At 39.2% G+C, this 17,933-nt stretch overlaps 1 protein-coding gene and 1 long non-coding RNA gene across 7 annotated transcripts in view; one reads left to right on the forward strand and one right to left on the reverse strand.

Moving 5' to 3' along the window:
- Window positions 1-11,130, reverse strand: part of ANKRD28 (ankyrin repeat domain 28) — a 191,290-nt gene extending 180,160 nt beyond the window's left edge. For 3 of the 5 annotated variants that reach the window (XM_053221474.1, XM_053221471.1, XM_053221472.1), the window contains exon 1: window positions 10,716-11,130. Coding sequence is in view for 2 of the 5 variants with exons in the window: in XM_053221471.1 (XP_053077446.1) it covers window positions 10,716-10,742 (27 nt within the window). In the remaining 3 variants the exon portion in view is untranslated. Of the gene's footprint in view, window positions 1-884; window positions 993-10,715 lie in introns of all 5 variants that reach the window. The other 2 variants (XM_053221476.1, XM_053221470.1) reach the window with 1 other exon arrangement.
- A 275-nt stretch (window positions 11,131-11,405) lies between these two features.
- The window catches only part of LOC128315308 (uncharacterized), a 29,331-nt gene continuing 22,803 nt past the window's right edge, over window positions 11,406-17,933 (forward strand). For both annotated transcript variants that reach the window (XR_008298010.1, XR_008298009.1), the window contains exon 1: window positions 11,406-11,509. This is a non-coding gene — a long non-coding RNA (uncharacterized LOC128315308). The remainder of the gene's footprint in view (window positions 11,510-17,933) is intronic.

Consider the following 17,933-nt stretch of genomic DNA (forward strand, 5'->3'; position numbering starts at 1 on the left):
AGAGCACCTGGGTGGGTGGCTCACTCAGTTAAGCATCTGACTTTGGCTCAGGTCATGATTTCGCAATTCAGGAGTTCAAGCCCTGCATGGACTCTGTGCTGACCACTCAGAACCTGGAGCTTGCTTCAGATTCTGTGTCTCCCTCTCTCTGCCCCTCCCCTGCTCACACTCTATCTCTCTTTCTCTCAAAAATTGACAAACATTAAAGAAAATTGAAAAAAAAAGGAAAGAAAAAATATACACTCAAATAAAATACCCACATGTAACACAAATCTACCAAAATTGACTTGTATTATTTGTTCCTCTAAAAGGATATTTTATATAGGCTATGTATGGCTCTTATCTACCAACAAGAAGAGAGAACAAGATTGCAAAAGGAACATGGGTAAACAAAATCCCATTAAAATAACTTTGAGGACCCCCAACTCCATAACTGGGTTCAATCTGCCGTTTCTCCCTTGATGCTCTCAAAGCACACGTAAGATAACTGCCCTTATCTAATTCCATCTTACCCCTTCCTAGAAGACAGAGACCATGTTTTATACACAGCTGTATCCCTAGTATCAAGGGCCAGCAGATAGCAGGCATACAAATGTTTGTTAGATAATAAAATAATCAGGATGTTAATTATAATCATTTCCATGAAAATTTTTACAAAGAAAACACAATATTAATGTATAAGGTCTGGAAGTCAATAGCTGAAGACTAACTTACCATATAAATGAGTTTTAAAATGCAAAACAGTATAAACCAAGGGCAATGGATCCCAAAACAGAATCTGTGGTTAATAAGCTAAGGAGGTATACTGACTAAAGTAACAATGGATGTTATAATAGATAAATCCCAAAGTGTGACATAATAGCTTATTTTTATTTCATGCTTACATGAAGTCCAAAAATCCATGTTAATGATCAGCTGTGGGCATGAGGAGGCTGGAGATGACCCAGGCTGACAGAAGTTCAGCATCCTTGGACCCATCAATTCCAAAGTTGCTTTGGCAGACAACACCCAGCCAGCAGGAGAGAGGAGAAGAGAGAAGAGAGGATTGTTCAAGAAAGGTTTGTATTTGCCAGGTCTGAAGAAACACTCAACACTTCTGCTTAATTTCCTATGGCCATATCTCAATCATATGGCCATCCCAAATGCAAGAGGGGCTGGAAAATATAAATTAGCTGGGATCCAAGAGAAAAGGAAACAAGCTTGGTGAAGAGCAAACCACTCTTTTTACCTTAAGAGGTTTTACAATATAGATTCTGGGACATTACCCCAGGTGATTCTTATTCAGTATGTCTAGTAGGACACTAAAATCCTGTATTAAAGCTGGCCAACTGATTTTGATGTATGCCCAACTTAGGAATTACTGGCTTAGGAAGTAAACAAATTGGGGCAAATAGGAAAAATATTTCCTTGGAAAGTTTACAACAATGTGCTGGATAAAAAGAAACCTGAAAAGTGATGAAAAAATCAAGACTTTGTGCCTAAGAGAACAACACAGGTACAACTTGGGAAATTCCTCCCTCCTCTGGCCTGTGATCAGTCTCTCAAGGCTCTCTTCCTAACTCTGGTAGCTTCTTCTCAGGCTTCCTTTCCTCCACGCATTCCATATTCTCCATTATACTCGCCTAGGCCATGAACTTTTCCCATTAAGTGATCTCATTCACCTCTATTACTACTGAAAACACTTTTCTCTGAGCCCAGCCTCATATTTAACTGCCTCTTATAACAACTTTTCCAATTAACTGTTCTACTAGGACCTAAACGTATATAAAACTGAATTCATCTCACCCTCAAGCCAACTCCTCTTCTTGCATACCCTACCCACGTAGGCTCCCTAGTCAAAACCCTATGAATCAGACAAATTGGACTTCATAATTAAAAGCTTTTGTGCTTCAAAGAATACTAACAAGCAAGCAGAAAGACAGCCTACAGAATGGGAGAAATTTTTTGCAAATCATATATCTGATAAGGGACTTGTATCTAAAATATTTAAAGAACTCCAACTCAACAATAAAAAGACAAATAGCCCAATTTAAAAAACTGGGCAAAGGCTATGATGAAAAGATGCTCAACATTATTAGCCATCAGGGAAATGCAAATCAAAACCACAAGGAGACACCACTTTATACACACTAGAATGACTAAACAATGAAAGAAGATAAACAATAATAAGCACTATTGAGGATATGGAGAAACTGGAACCCTCATGCACTGCTGGTGGGAATGTAAAATGGTGCAGCCACTCTTGGAAAATGGTCTGGCAGTTCCTTAAAAGGCTACAGAGTTCCCATATGACCCAACTAGTCCATTCTAAGCACCAAGAGAAATGAAAACTTTTGTCCACATAAAAACATTTGTACACAAATGTTCTCACGGTATCATTCATACTAGCCAAAAAGTGAGAATAATCCAAGTGCCTATTAACTACTGAATGGATAGGTAAAACGTGGCATGATACAATGTAATATTATATTATTCAGCAATAAAAATACTGACGCATGCTACAATACAGATGAGCCTTACAAACATGCTAACTAAAATAGGTAAATATATAGAGACAGAAAATAGACAGACTAGCAGTTGTCTATGGCTATGAAGGATGGGGGGTTGAGGGAATGATAGTTTAGGGATAAGAGGTTTCTTTTCAGTATGACTAGCAATGATCTAAAATTGATTGAGGTGATGCTTATACAGCTCTGTGAATATACTAAAAATCACTGAACTGTACAACTTAAATTGGTGTGAATTATATTGCAGTAAAGCTGTTTAAAAAAGAAAAGGCTATCAAACTTTTTAATCCAGAAAATGATGCAAGAGAAAAGGCTGCCTCTCCAGACTAATTTATACTTCCTATTATAAGATACAAAGCTGGCGGGGGGGGGGGGGGGGGGGGGGGAAGGCTGGTACCTTAGGTAACAAGAAATAAAGTTAAATGTAGTAATAAACTATAATAATTCTCATTCTAGGCTTCTGAACAAGTAGATATTTCATAAGCAACTGCTTTCTGATTTTCATTTTTAAATATTTTGACTGTCACATGCTGTATGTTTTAATATTATCTGTGTTCTTAAATCCTTAAGAGTAGAAAAGATATACCTTTAAGTTTATAATAAATAAATTTAAATAAACCATCACAATTAAGAATTTGAACTTAAATTTACTAGGCAAAGTGAACTTTTCACTAAAGTTGTGGGAGTAGTAGTTCTACCCAGACTTTGCCTTGCATGCCAATCAGTATACACAGAGAAGAATTCTTCATTCTTTTCAATTTTAATGTTAATTTTTGTTTTTAAAGAGAGAGTGAGCATGCACACAAGTGGGGGGAGGGGTTGAGGGAAAGAGAGAGAGAATCCCAAGCAAGCTCCATGCTCAGCCTGACAAGGGGCTCAATCACCCAACCCTGGGATCATGACTTTAGCCAAAATCAAGATTTGTATACTCAACCGACTGAGCCACCCAGGTGCACCCAGAAGAACCCTTTTTTAAAAAATCAGTATCATATAAGGAAGGTGGATGAATCACTTAACTAAGAACTGGGACCAAGGAGTAGGAGTAGAAATTAAACTTGAAGTACTTGAGTACCTTTAACCATTGTATACCAACGTACCGTTACATTTTAAAACATTACTGGTTAAAGTAACTGGAGATTTCATTGATATTTGCTTTAAATGAGAAGCACTGTATAACTATATGATTCAGTATCACTGTGTGTGTTTGATGTGAACTGTCCACAGAATACAATCTCCAGAACAAAAAGACTTTACCCTAATGTATTCTTCCCAGGCACAAAACTGTCTCCATGAGCGTCTCACTTCAACCCAGGTTGAGTGTATTCACTGAATACAAATGTTACATTAGACTAGAAAAATAAAAAGGAAATAAGATACAATACTGGAAAGAAAACCTAATACAACCCAAATTTAACCACTTAGATTATCTGCTCTTTTTTACTACCATAATCAACATTAATTGCATTTTCATATTTAATTTACCCTAGTGGAACTATGCAACAAAAAACTGTCAGGTGTCATATAAATATAAGACACTCTTAATTGTATACTTAAGTGAGTCATTAATATAGCTATGAGGATCCTTTAAAGATATACTCATTCCCATTCAAACTTCTGCTTATTACTTAATGTGCTTGGCTTGCACTAAAATGTTTTACATATGTTCTGAATGATAGCAGTAGCCACCTAACTGGTCTTGGGTGTTCCTGTTTGTCTTCTGTAATCCACTCTTCTAAAACCCATAACATAGTGGCTATTTAACTTGTGGGTGTTGTGGACTCCTCACAGGTTCTAATAAAAGTTATGACACCTCTTAAGTACATATATGCATATTCCTCCAGAAGCCCTTCACAGACCTTAGATTAAGAAAGCCCACCTATTAGAACTTCCCTCAACTACCAATCAAGTCCAAACTTCTTAATCTTGTATTCAAAGTACTTCACAATGTAGTCACTGTTAGTTTAGCTGATCTATCTCCCATCCTTTCCAACTACCCACACCAATCAGATCTATCTCCTCAGTACCCCAGCACAGACAGATATACTGTATTCTTTTTTTGGCCTGCCTTCATAGTTCTCTCTTGTTGCTTTCCTTCACAAGTATTTGCTTTCAACAAATCCTTCCTGTGAACCTCAAATACCTCCCTTGCCATAAAAGTTTCCTTCCACCTACAGCCAGATCACCTGATCCTTTCTGAATTCTGAAACATGTTATCTACATCTTTTATGTTCTACAACTTTACATGTTCTATTACTATACAAGGCATCAAAAACCCAGTAAACACAAGACACACTTACTTTTTAACTGTTAGATACATTTCCAAATAACATGCTCCATATGCTTTCTTCAACCTCTATAAACCCTTTCAGGTGAAGTGTTTCAGATACTCTGCATTTATGTATCATTTCTCCTTTTCTAGCCAATAAGACTTTTAAGGGCAGAGATGGTGGCTACTGTACCTTTGTGTGCCCCAAAGTCTCCAACACAATGCAAGGGAACACTCAATAGAGAATACTTGGATATATAAGCATTCAGTGTTTTTCATGCATTTCACATATTCTGTACCCCTAATTATAAGATTTTTTTTTAGGATCATCTTTTTTTTCTACTGAAAGGTCAAAAAATGCTCTACCCTAAGTAGATACTTGATCAAGTGAGAGCATACTAACTACCCAAAACAGCAGTCAAATTATCCTCACCCATTAAATATCTATTTATTGATATATGCTAACCCTGCTCAAAAAAAAAAAAAAAACCCTTCAACATATCAAGAATCCTTACCTAATGACCATTAACCCAAAAGAGAACACAAAGATGGCTCCTACACAAAAATAACCCAAATATAAAAACTATTATCCTTTAGTGCTACTGCAAACAAACTCTAACTCCAGTTTTAAAACAAATTCAAAAAATAGAAACAAACATCCCAGATTATACATGTGCACACTACAAGAAGCAATAAAACAACATAAAAGTATAGAAATTTTTAAAAGAAACTCTTTAATATGATACAAATTTTATGAACTGATTCATACTACATGAATGGATGAACCTTAAAGATATTATACTAAGTAAAAGAAGTCAGATATAAAAAGTCACATGGTGTATAATTTCATTTATATGAATGTCCAGAAAAGGCAACTTCATAAAGACAGAAAGTAGTAAATCAGCACTCCCCAGGGGCTAGAGGTAAGGGAAAATGGGGAGTAACTGCTAATGGCTACACAATTTTGCAACTATACTAAAATCTACTGAATTGCACACTTTTCTGGGGGTGTTACTTATTGAATGTTTTTTTAAAATTGAAGTACAGCTGACACACAATGTTACACTGGTTTCAGATATACAGCATAGCAACTCAACAACTCTATTCATTATGCTATGATCGTCACAAGTGCAGCTACCATTACAATGATGGTACTGTGATATGATACTATTATATACTACTGACTGTATTTCTTATGCTGTATGAAAATCCCTGTAGTTTATGCATTCTGTAACTGGAAGCTCGTAGCTCCTACTTCCTTCATCCCCTTTAGCCCATCCCCCACTCCATTCCCCTCAGGCAACCACCTATTACTTATGGGACTGTTTCAGATTTTTGTTTGCTTGGTTGTTTCAAATTTCACATGTAAGTGAAATTCATATGGTATTTGTCTTTTGCCTACTTATTTTACTTACCATAATACCCTCGAGGTATACCCATGTTGCTGCAAATGGCAAGATCTTGTTCTTTTATTATGGCTGACTAATATTCCTCGGGGGGGGGGGGTGTTTGAGGAGCCTCTATACAGTTTCCCACAGTAGCTACACCGATTTACGTTCCCAGCACACCTTTTTCTCCACATCCTCACCAACACTTGTTTCTTTTCTTTTTGATTCTAGCCATTTTGACAGGTGTTAGGTGATATCTCACTGTTTTTTTAAATTTGTATTTCCCTGATGATGAGTGATGTGGAGTATCTTTGCTTGTATCTGTTGGCCATCTGTATTTCTTTGGAAAAATGTCTACCTAGGTCCTCTGTCCATGTTTTAATCAGATTATGATTTTTCCCCAATGCTGAATTGTGTAAATTCTCCATATATTTTAGATATTAACCCCTTATTAGATATATCATTTGAAAATATCTTCTCCCATTCAGTAGGTTGCCTTTTCTGTTTTTTTGTTTTGTTTGTTGTTGTTGTTGTTTGTCTTTTACTCATTGTATAGTCTTGCCACCTTTGTCATATGGTAATTGACCAAATAAGCAAGTGTTTATTTCTGGGCTCTCTATTCTGTTCTATTGATCTATGTATCTACTTTTGTGACAGTATCATACTGTTTCGGTTATTACAGCTGTGCAGTGCATCTTGAATCTGGGATTGTGATACCTCCAGCCTTTTTTTTTCCCCCTCAAAATTGCTTTGGTTGAAATGTACACTTTAAAGGATGACTTTTATGGTATATGCATTACATCTTATTTTTTTTAAGTTTATGACCATTCTAACTACTTTATCTGAAAGAAAACTGCTCTTTTAAAATAAGAATCTTATTTGGCAGTTTGTTTTCTCAAGCTAAGCTAAACTCATGATTACAAACTGGTCCCCTACCAGCCTATTTGTAAAACTACAGCTTTAACTTTTTAATCAATGGTTACTACCAACTTACCTACCAATACTTATAGAGAGATTTTTTTCATAAGTATCTGATCTCTAACTTCCTAAAGAAAATTGGAATTTTAAAAATAGTAGGCACACCTGCACAGTAACAATGTCCTGGAGCTAATAAGCAGCAGCTAATATACCTGCTCCTATCTGCCATGATCGCCATCACTCCCTACTATCTTCTAGGTGCTAAAGCCAGGGCCAGTTACCATTTAGCTTCTCAATTGTGAGTTTGTTAACCTACACAGTCTGAACAAAGACAGTCTTCTCTCTCTTATGAGGGCAGACTATGAATCATTTCTGATAAATTAAAATGTAATTGCTGATAAATTAAAATGTAATTATGTAATTGGCCAAAAGGTACAAATTTCCAGCTATAAAGAAGTTCTAGGGATCTAAAGTACAGCAAGCAACTACAATTAACAATACTGCATTATATATATGTGCATGCATGCATACACACACACACAAACTTCAAAGCTGTGAAGAAAGTAGACCTTATCTACACACACACACACACACACACAAAGTAATTGTGGGAGGGGACGGAGGTGTTAACTAACCTTATCATGTATTCCTTTTGCATTATATGTATGTATCAAAACATCACACTGTACACCTTTAACTTACATGTTATATGTTAATATTTCAATAAAGCTGAAAAATATATTTTTTTAATTTAAATATAATCATATGATTACATTTTTGCTAACTGCAAAGATAAAAATCTGGATAGTGATACCTGTTGAATAAAATCCTACAATTGTAAGAGATTCATGCTGTATAAACACTTTAATGTGAAAAAAATCGAGGGGACAGTTCATGTTTCTAGTCCTCAAAGAGAAAACAATTTTCGCCTCATTTACAATTAAAAATTATTTTCATCTACTAACAAAGAATAATGCACTAGTCCAAGTTCTTGTCCAAATATCCTAAAGTTCACAGGTGACATTTCACATATTATCACTACAGTGAGTATTAACAGATACTATATAAAACCAGAGTAGCATCCCAATTGCTTCATAATTGCAATTCATGAATGCAATGGTACAATCAGATTTGGTGTCCAACTGAAAACTCAATCCTGTTCTTACCCCCATATTAGGTATTGCCATGGAAAGGGGGAAAGCTGTCTTATCCAGATTTACCAGACATGAAAACAAACTGCTTTATTTAATCACTGATTTTATATTTAAACCATCTAGAACCCACCTGATGCTTATGCACACAAAGAACAACTCCTATCCATTAACAGGTTCTACTTATAATAGTTGTATTTGCAGAGCTAGAACAAAATACAAGGTAAATATGGCAATAATAGAAAAAAAGTAGGTTGAACTATTTCCTATCCCAAATGTAAATGAAGACGGAGTTAAATGCTAGGTTAAGTATCTTCCAGCTTTAAAATTATGTGTACTTATCTACACTGTCAGCTCCTTTTCCCCAAATAAAATAATTCATCTACCTGAACTGTTTTTCATGTAGGTTAAAATTATATTTGTATTCCATTTCATTTTTACTCTCATTTCTAATAGCCAATAAAATATCAACATACAAGATGACTTATAAAAGCGGCTATTCCCTTTGAAATAGGCAAATCAAACTCATTTCTCAAAGTCTTCCAAAAGAGAGACCAGATGAGTCAATTACTTTGTAGTTTAGAGGTAAACCTCAACGTTCTTCACGTCTGAGCTATGTCACTTCATTAACTTGTCCAAGTAGCCTTAAGTTTACAGGTGACATTTTACATATCATCACCACCACTGAGTATTAACAGATACCATATAAAACTGGAGAAGCATCACAATTATTTCATAATTCCAATTCCTAAATACACAAATGCAAAGGTGCAAGTAGACTTTATGTCAATCTGAAAACATAATCTTGTTTCTGTTTAAACCTGATGGTGAATAAAATGAGATAATCTCCTAAAAGTTCACCAAATTCCTAATGCACGCTATGATCCAAATCGCAGAAGTAACGTTTTCAAAAAGGAGGACTAGAAACAAAATAAAAATCAATCATTACTCCAACTATAACCTAGGGAAGCACAAAGTGCCATTAGATTGGTAAAGATTAGAGAATCTAGATCTTGAATTTTACATCTTTAAGAGTATATCATGACTTGATTATACAGGAATTAGTTATGTTTTACCTGTTATTCTTCAACAGTGCTATCCCATAGAATTTTCTGATGATATAAATGTTCTGTATCTGTGCTGTCCAATACCACAGTCAATAACTACATGTGGCTACCAAGCACTTGAAATGTGGCTGCCAAGACTAAGAGTAATGAACTTTTTATTTTATTTAATTTTAACTAATTAAAACTTATGTTGCCACAGGTAGACTAGTAGCTATCATAATGGACAATGCTGTTCTATCACTTGAAATACAATGTATAAACTTCACTGAACAGGAGTTTTTCAAAGTATCATTCCTGACGATGCTAACACCAGCTAAAACCTTCCTGATACCCAATGATACACGCGTTAAGCCAACGGCCTAAAAAGAAAACAAAATTCATTTATGAAATGAGAATTCATCATACCAAGATTCAGAATTTATGGCACAGTATTCACTAAGAGATGATATTAAAAAAGACATCTCAAGTTTTTCCTCATTGTTTCTGAAAAAGGGGTACTCACTTTAAGAACAGTTTCCCAATATATGTAAGTTACTTTCCCTTCAAATCTGCCCAGTACCTTCTGTTCAAAAAAAAAAAAAACAAATGGCAAAAATAAATTCTCAGCACTATTACGTCTACTGCCTCTCGGTAAATTTCATACGTTAATTTCCCTCTTCTTAAAGAGACACAAATGTTTGGAAGCCTCTGCACCGCCTGAAAGCCTTCTTACCCTTATTTCCATATTTTCAGGTGTACAAATCATTCTGATATAGTTGCCATTTCGTTCCTAGACACAATTTTTTTCTTCAGTGCGAAAGAGTCACTACTCTTTTCGGCACTTCAGGTATTCTTCGACCAGCTCTTCGTAAGTCAAGAAAAGTAACCAAAATGGTGCACAAAATGTCAAAAGAAAACAAGTCTAGGAACTTGCAGGTTGAATAGCTAGTCCCGAAGCAGAATCAACCGACTTTAACCCGGAGAGAGCGTGCCTCAAACTATCCGGCGAAGCAAACAGGCGAGCAAGGTCGTGACCTAAGGTCACGGCCGCCAGCACCGCTCCCGCCCGGCAGCGGAAAGCCACCTGTTAGGCCCGAGCCTCACCTGGCAGGAGAGAGGAGGTGCACACCCGACAGCGCGCCGGGCGCGGGCGCCTAGGCGGCCAGCGCGGGACCCGCCCCTCACGCGGTGGCGACCGGAGACGGCGGCGAGCCCCCCGGCCGCACGTGGGCTTCACCCTGCCGGTGCTTCGCTGACAGGCGGGTCGCCCGCGGTCCCCGGCCCGGCCTCGGCGCGCTAGTCCCCCGGGCGGCACCCCGCCTCCCTCGCGCCCACCCCGCCGAGCGGGCGCCCGGGCGGCCCACACAGCTGGCCCGCCGCCCTCCCTCCCTTCCTTCCTCTCCGGTCTGCGCGATCCAGCCCCGCCGCCCCTCACCTACCTGGTCACGGAGTTTGAGGAACGCCATGGCGGTCGCCTCCGCCGCCGCCCCGGCCCACCGCTTCCGCCCCCGTAGCTTCGGTCGCTGCCCGGAGCCAGCGGGTCCGCGGCTGGCTGCGCTGAGGAGTCCGCGGGCAGGGGGCGGTGCCGCCTCCCGGGCCGCCCGCCGCCGCTACCGAGAGGTAAGGAGCCCGGTCGGTCCCGCCTCCTCCTGAGTACTCCCCCGCCCTCTTCTTTCCTTTCTTTCTCTTTCTCTCAGCTGCCTCCACACGCTGCCGCAGCCACAGCCGCCCACCGCCGCAGCCGCCGCCTCCTCACGCCCCCTTCCCGAAATACCCTGGCAGCCCCCGCGGCCGCGCCGCTCCAGCCCGCGGCAGCGGCGGCATCCAAACTCCACTCCACAATATTACCACCACCGCCCGCCGCGATTGGCGGCTGCGCGGGGGAGAGGCCAGAGTAAGCCGAGCGCCCATTGGCCACGCCACCGCGCCCGTTCGTGCCCCCCCCCCCACCTCCTGGAGAGGGAGGGGGCGGAGAGAAGGAAGCTGCGAGGGGTGGGCTGCGAGCTACTGCGCGCGGGGCGGGGGAGGTGGGAGGGGAGCGGCGCCAAGCCGGGGGAGGGGTGGCCAGGTACTCCTGGGCGCGCGCCCCGGGCGCGGTGGGCGGAGCCCTGGCTAGAGGTGGCGCGGGGGTGGGGGGCGAGGGAGTATCTGGAAGCTGGGTAACGGCCCTGGGCTCGCACGTGGAGGTGGAGTGCGGACGCTCCCCAAAGCTAGAGGACGCTGAAGGAACTGGGTGAGGGGCCGGAAGGGGCGTGAGAGGTGGGCACCTGGGGGCTGCTGCCTTCCTGCGACGGGAGAGAGGCGAACCGGACGCACACGTGGAGGGAGAGTGAGAATGCGCCCCTGGGCTGGGGGAGGAAGAAGGAGTCACACGAGTGGGGGGAGAGGCGTTCACCAGGAGGCTGCTGCCCTCTCGGGGACTGTGGGCAAGGCCAGAAGGAGGGGGCTACAGGGGAGCGTAAACTCCCCGGGTCTCGCGCGTCGAAGGAGAAGGAGTGCTCTTCCCCAGCACACGCCCCTCCGTACTTGGACTGGGCACCGCAGGGAGTGAGAGGTGACTCTTGGGGGCTGCCGCCCTCCCAGGGGCAGCACGGAGCCGGAGGGAGGGGGGAGGGGAAGGGGAGCGATGCTGCACTCGGGGCGGAACAGCGGCATCTTTGCAGGCCAAACAGGTTGTGGACGCTGGCTGGAGTCTTTCTCTGCCTGTAGTCCCAATCCAAAGCAAAGCTGTGGTTCTCCAAAATCCTCCTGCCCGGCTTGCATTTTTTTTTTCCTTTTCTTCTCTCGCATCTGAAGGGTTTTGCCTCCCACTCGAGAGAAATCAATTGAAAAAAAAATAAATAAAAGATGTGCTGGATTTCCAATAAATAGCATCCTTGGATGGAGAAGAAGAGAAATGATTCCCTCACCCTGCCACACACACACCCCCACGCCACCCCACAGTTCTGAAACGGCTTTTCTTTCTAAGGCAGCAGCACACTGTTGCCATTCCAGGCTTGTGTGGGAGAAGGCTGTTGTGCGCCTGTGTCTGTCCGCCTGGGCGGCTCCAGCCCCTGGTTAATAAAAGGTACAGATGGTTAGAGCACAAACGTGTGACGTCAGGCTCGGTTTAAAAAAGTCCTCTTTTCCGACATCAATTGTGTCTCTTGGGACGGGCTGTATTTAGAGGATCGATTTGAGTCTAGTGGCAGTCAGGAGAAAAGGGGACCTATGCCAGGACTGTCAGCTTATAATAATGCTGTGCTTAAAACAAAAAGCTTATCTTTAGCCCCATAGAAAATGAAAATATCAGAGTGCAAAATGAAGAACACTGCTGATTAATAGTATGATCCTTCCAATATTCTATGACATATCAATGCCTTGATTCCATAGAAACAATTTATCTAAAATTAACAAACCTCATCATAAATTATATTTTCTGCTTGAAATGGAAAGATTCTCCTAAGAGGTAGCAATCATGCTGAGGCTAAAAAGGAAGCTAAACTATTCTTGCTTTGTATTATTTTCAGTATCTCACTCCCCTATACTTCAATAATTTCAGCAGATATTATTTGTCATTCAGCCACTCCTTGTCAGTTCAGTGAGTGTGAATGAGTTAGGTTGTGAAAGCATTTGAATTTTCCAAAACAAAAGTGTGATGATATTACTAGGCTACTTTGTGATTACAAGTCACCTTTGTAAATAATTACCCACAGGCTATACCCAACATAGTTCTTAGTCAAGGGGTGTAAGAATTTACCCTCATTCCTACGTGAATCTGTTAAGCACTGTGGATGTCTAACCAGGAATTAAAATGTCCCCTTCTCCCCAACTTCCCTCTCAATAATATCTTCCCCAGGTTAAAGTTTTAAAATTTAAAAGCACAACGGGAACTTGATTCACAACACGGCAAAGATTAACTTTTGGGAGAACACAAGTGCATTTGAGAGTATGAATTTAAGTTGTGGACAGAGTGCATTTTAATAGGTTTTACAGTTGAGCTAATGAAACTTTTCAGAAGTTACCTGAAAATCCTAATGAAAAATAATTAGTGAAAATATTTTATAATGTGTCGTCTTTGACAGTCTTGCAAATGGTAAGCTCTGAGCTCTTCTGGTAGAGAATGCTTAATATCTAGCTCAGTTCCCACCCTTCTTTGTCCTAAACAACATGTAACTTGAGTCTTAATTTCACAATTTGTAAAAATTAATCTTAACATTACCTGGCCTGTTCATCTCACACAATCAAATAAGATAATGATAGGAAAGGCTGTGGGAACTCTGCAGGACCATTCAAATATAATGTTATTACAACTACATTTCCAAAGCTGGAGAGAGGATAACAATCATTCTGGAAAGTAAGAATAAAAAATTGATATGATTGAACAATACAATGAAGTAAGATTTGTGTTCAGATTCTGATAAAATTTTTCAAAAATTTATGATAAGGTTATTCCTCCCTATTATAAAACATTCAAATATTAAAGGAATCTATAGTATTGAAAAATCCCATATCATCAAAGCTAATGAAGCCAGGAACTTGAATGGTCAGCAATCTCTCCTACCCATTCCCTCACCCCCACCCCCACACACACTTCTTAAAATGTCATTTTCATTCTCTTTTACTACAGCCAGCAGCTCTATTCACATTTTAAGTACTCTATAGTCAAAAAGGAAATGTCAAATTTAAAGTTTCAAGGAATGACTAATCAGTTGGGCTAGACTCATGTGACCAGACCTCAGACCAAAGGAGCAAGGTCTTAGAACTGAAAACAGCTTCCATTCAGAACTCATGTCTAAAATGGTAGAAGGAAAGGTGTCATACAGATGTGACCACCAGGGAAACTGCTTTGATTTAGGCAGTCACAGTAAATTTTATGTAGTGTGCTGCTATGTCTGGGGAACTTGTCAGCACCTTAAATGTGTCACTTCATTTACGTTTTTCAATAACCTCAGTTATCTCTTTGTGTTGGGAAATGGGCCCAGAGATGTTGTGAGCCCATAGTTACCTAACTAACGTCAGGGTCTGGATGCATGAGAGCTTTGAAAGCCAGAAGAGCAATTAATGTGGTAGGAAATTTTGAACCAGATGACCCTTATATAAATGATTTTTATATAGAGACTGAAATACATGGAAAATGCATATAATAAGCTGCCAGAGCAGCCAAGATAAGTTCAGAGACCTGAAGGTTAGATATAGGAGAGCCAGTATACATCTTAAAGAGTTTCTGGAGGAGAGAAAATAGAGTATGAAGGAGAGGCAATATCCAAAGAGATGATTGTGAGAATTTTTCAGACCTGAAGAAACCATGGGTTACCAAATCAAAAGAAAATGCTGAGGCTCAAGCAGAATAAATTTTTGAAACTAAGACCTGTATAGAGGAGTGAAATTACGGAATACCAAATGCAATAAGAAAATGTTAAAAGGTACCATTTTGACAGGAATGAGCTGTCAGCAGATTTATAAGCAGCAATAGGTGACAGAAGGAAAATATCTTCAAAGTACTGACAGTCCATAACTGAAAAACTAGTATTCTATACCTAGCTAAACTATCTTTCAAAAGGAAGAACAAAATGAACACATTTTCAAATTTAGTACTCACAGATGCTCATTGAAGGACATACTAAAGAATTTGCTCCAATAAGAAAAGCTGAACCCAAAAGGAGTAAGTAAGTATGGGATAAAGAAGAATAAACAAATAAATTAACAAATATATTGGTTAATCTAAATCAGGATTATTTTTTTATATTCCAGTATTTTGGAATTTTAAAACCAGGTGAAATTAAAATATTAGCCCTTAAAAATATCATAGATGATGGCAGAAAGGGAGTTCTGAATTAAAGACTCAGTTTCTTTTACTCAGGAGTGAAATATGCCTTAACGTCAGACTTTCACAAGTTATTGGTTAAAATCCTTTGTTGCAAACAACAGACTTCAAGCAAGAATTTCTTAAATTGACATTCAGCAGCTCCAGGGTCATTGGGTAAAAAGAAAAAAGAAAAGCTTGGGTTAAGGTTCTAGAAAAAAATTGCCCTAAACCATGCAGCAGAACTTTCATGGTAAAGAAACTGCTGCTATTCCCATCAAACACTAAATGCCATGAACTCAACTTTTCTTCTTCTGTTCCTGCTATCAACATCAGGACTTTGCAATGACTGCCACCTTTATAAGCTTGATGTTTTCATCTTTACCTACACCAGGAAAATGAGAGCTGTGTGCAGAACTTGTATCCTCACATTCCTCACATTTCCACAGGTGCTTCTGGCTAGCACAGCATATGTCATAGGCCTGCATCCTGGTTGCAAGGGAGGCAAGAAATCAGAGTTCTGAATTTTATATTGGGAAGATGAGATTTATAACCAGGGAATTATCCTAAATATAGAAATGTTATTTAAAAGATTATGGCGGGGCACCTGGGTGGCTCAGTCCAGTTGAGCATCTAACTCTTGATTTCGGCTCAGGTCATGATCCCAGAGTCCTGGGATCAAGGCCCCCATTGGGCTCCACACTAAGGGTGGACCCTGCTTAAGATTCTCTCCGTGTCTCCCTCTGCCCCTCTCTCCTGCTAGTGCTCTCTCTCTCTCTCTTTCTAAAAAATAAATTAAAAATAAAAGATTATGGCAGCCTTGAATATGACAGTCTATTACTGATATATATATATAGATAGATATAGATATAGATATATATTAAACATTGAAAGGTATTCACCAAAATTAGAGAAGTAGAATGTCTAACTTCCGAATCTATAGAGGAAAAAAATGACCTACAGAAAACTTAGTTACTGGATTAGCAAGCAAAAAAAAAGAGAAAGAAAAGCAAAGGACAAATAGGAAACAAGATTCTAGAGAGAAATCAAAGTGGTATTAATAAATATAAATGGTTTGTATTATTAAAAAATGACACCAAAAACACATTTAGACAGGGTTTTTAAGGGAAGAAACACAGCCATGTGCCGTTTGCAACTATATAGTTAGAACATATTACCAAACATTTGGAGAAAGGCAATTTTTTTTTTAAAACTACCAAGAAAATGCTAACCAAAAAATTGTTCATCTAATAATATTAATATCCAACATAAGAATTTAAAACAAAGATTGATAGAGATAAAGAGTGACATGTAGTAATTATAGAAGGAACTATCCACCAGGACCACCTACAGTCATGATACAATGATGAACTAATGCACACTTAATCACATGGAGCAAAGTTTGCTAGAACTACATAGAGAAATTGATAAATGCAAAAACTAATAAACAAGCAGATAAAAGATTAGAATACCATGGGATCAATAAACTTGATATCATGTGAGATTATAGATACGTACACACACATACACACCCATAATCAGTAGTAAAATATAGTCCATACCATTCCTCCAAACATTTAATCCAGCCATTTTATAGGTAAATTTTACAAAACGTGCAAGAGAAAATGCCTCTCCTTTGTTTTACTTCACAAAGTAGGAAGCTAAAAACCAAGTGCATAACCAAGACTTCTGATGTACCAAGTGCTTTTCAGATACCTTGTCTTCCAAACACCCTCTGACATATCCAGTATTGTGTTCTTGTTTTTGAGAGAGAGAGAGCATGAGCAGGGGAGAGGGGAAAAGGGAGAGAGAATCTTAAGTGGGCTCCATGCTCAGCAAAGATCCAGATAAGAGGCTTGATCCTATGACCCTGGGATCATGACCTGAGCCAAAATCAAGGGTCAGAAGCTCAACCAACTGAGCACCCAGATACACTTGTCAAAAACATTCCCAGTTTTTGACAAGTGTAATTGTTTCAACAAGGCCATGCAAAACCATTTCATTTGGTCAAAAGCTCTTCCAAGGAGATCTCTGCTTAACTGCTTCAAATATCTTTGCTGGTGATAGCTGCTCTGTGTTTGAAACACAGAAAACACATAATAGACTACATAGGATAAAGATAAATGTGTGCAGAGTATGATATAAACTATGTAAACAAAAACAAAAAAAGCAAAAATCTGAATAGGGAAAATTTTAAGCCTACAAAAAAAATATACCCCAATATTAAATAAAGTTATGTTTAAATAACAGAAGTAGGAGTCATTTCTTCTATTTTTTGTACTCTGCATATTTTGTTCAGTGAGTAATTGTTTAAGTAGTTTCCAAATATATTAGTGCTTCATTGTTCCATTACTTCACTGGAATAAAAAACACATGAGACATACAGAAAACAACTGTCAAAATCGCAAAAGAAATTCTGACTATAGCAATAAGTACATAAATATGATTGGACTAAACATGCTACTCAAAAGGCAGATACTATCAAACATAATAAAACAGCAAGACCCAACTCTATGTCACAGGCCTACAAGAGACACACCTGAGTTTAAAGGTATTATATTGAAAGTAAAGGATGGAAAAGATAGACCGTACAAACAGTAACCATAGGAGGCCTAGAGTGACTATATTAATATCAGGCATATTGAAAGACAAGAAATATTATTGGAGACATTTCTGATAAATGGTCAACACATCTAGAAGATATAATAGTTATATATACATCAAAGAACCATCTCCCAAAATGTATGACACAAAAACTGGCAAAAGTGAAAGGAGAAGTAGATAATAATAGAGATTTCAATATCCCACTTTCAATAGTAGAACAACTATAGAAGACTTTAACACTATCAACCAACTTGTCTTAACTAATATT

This window comes from Acinonyx jubatus, chromosome C2, assembly GCF_027475565.1.
Source record: "Acinonyx jubatus isolate Ajub_Pintada_27869175 chromosome C2, VMU_Ajub_asm_v1.0, whole genome shotgun sequence".
Taxonomy (NCBI): domain Eukaryota; kingdom Metazoa; phylum Chordata; class Mammalia; order Carnivora; family Felidae; genus Acinonyx; species Acinonyx jubatus.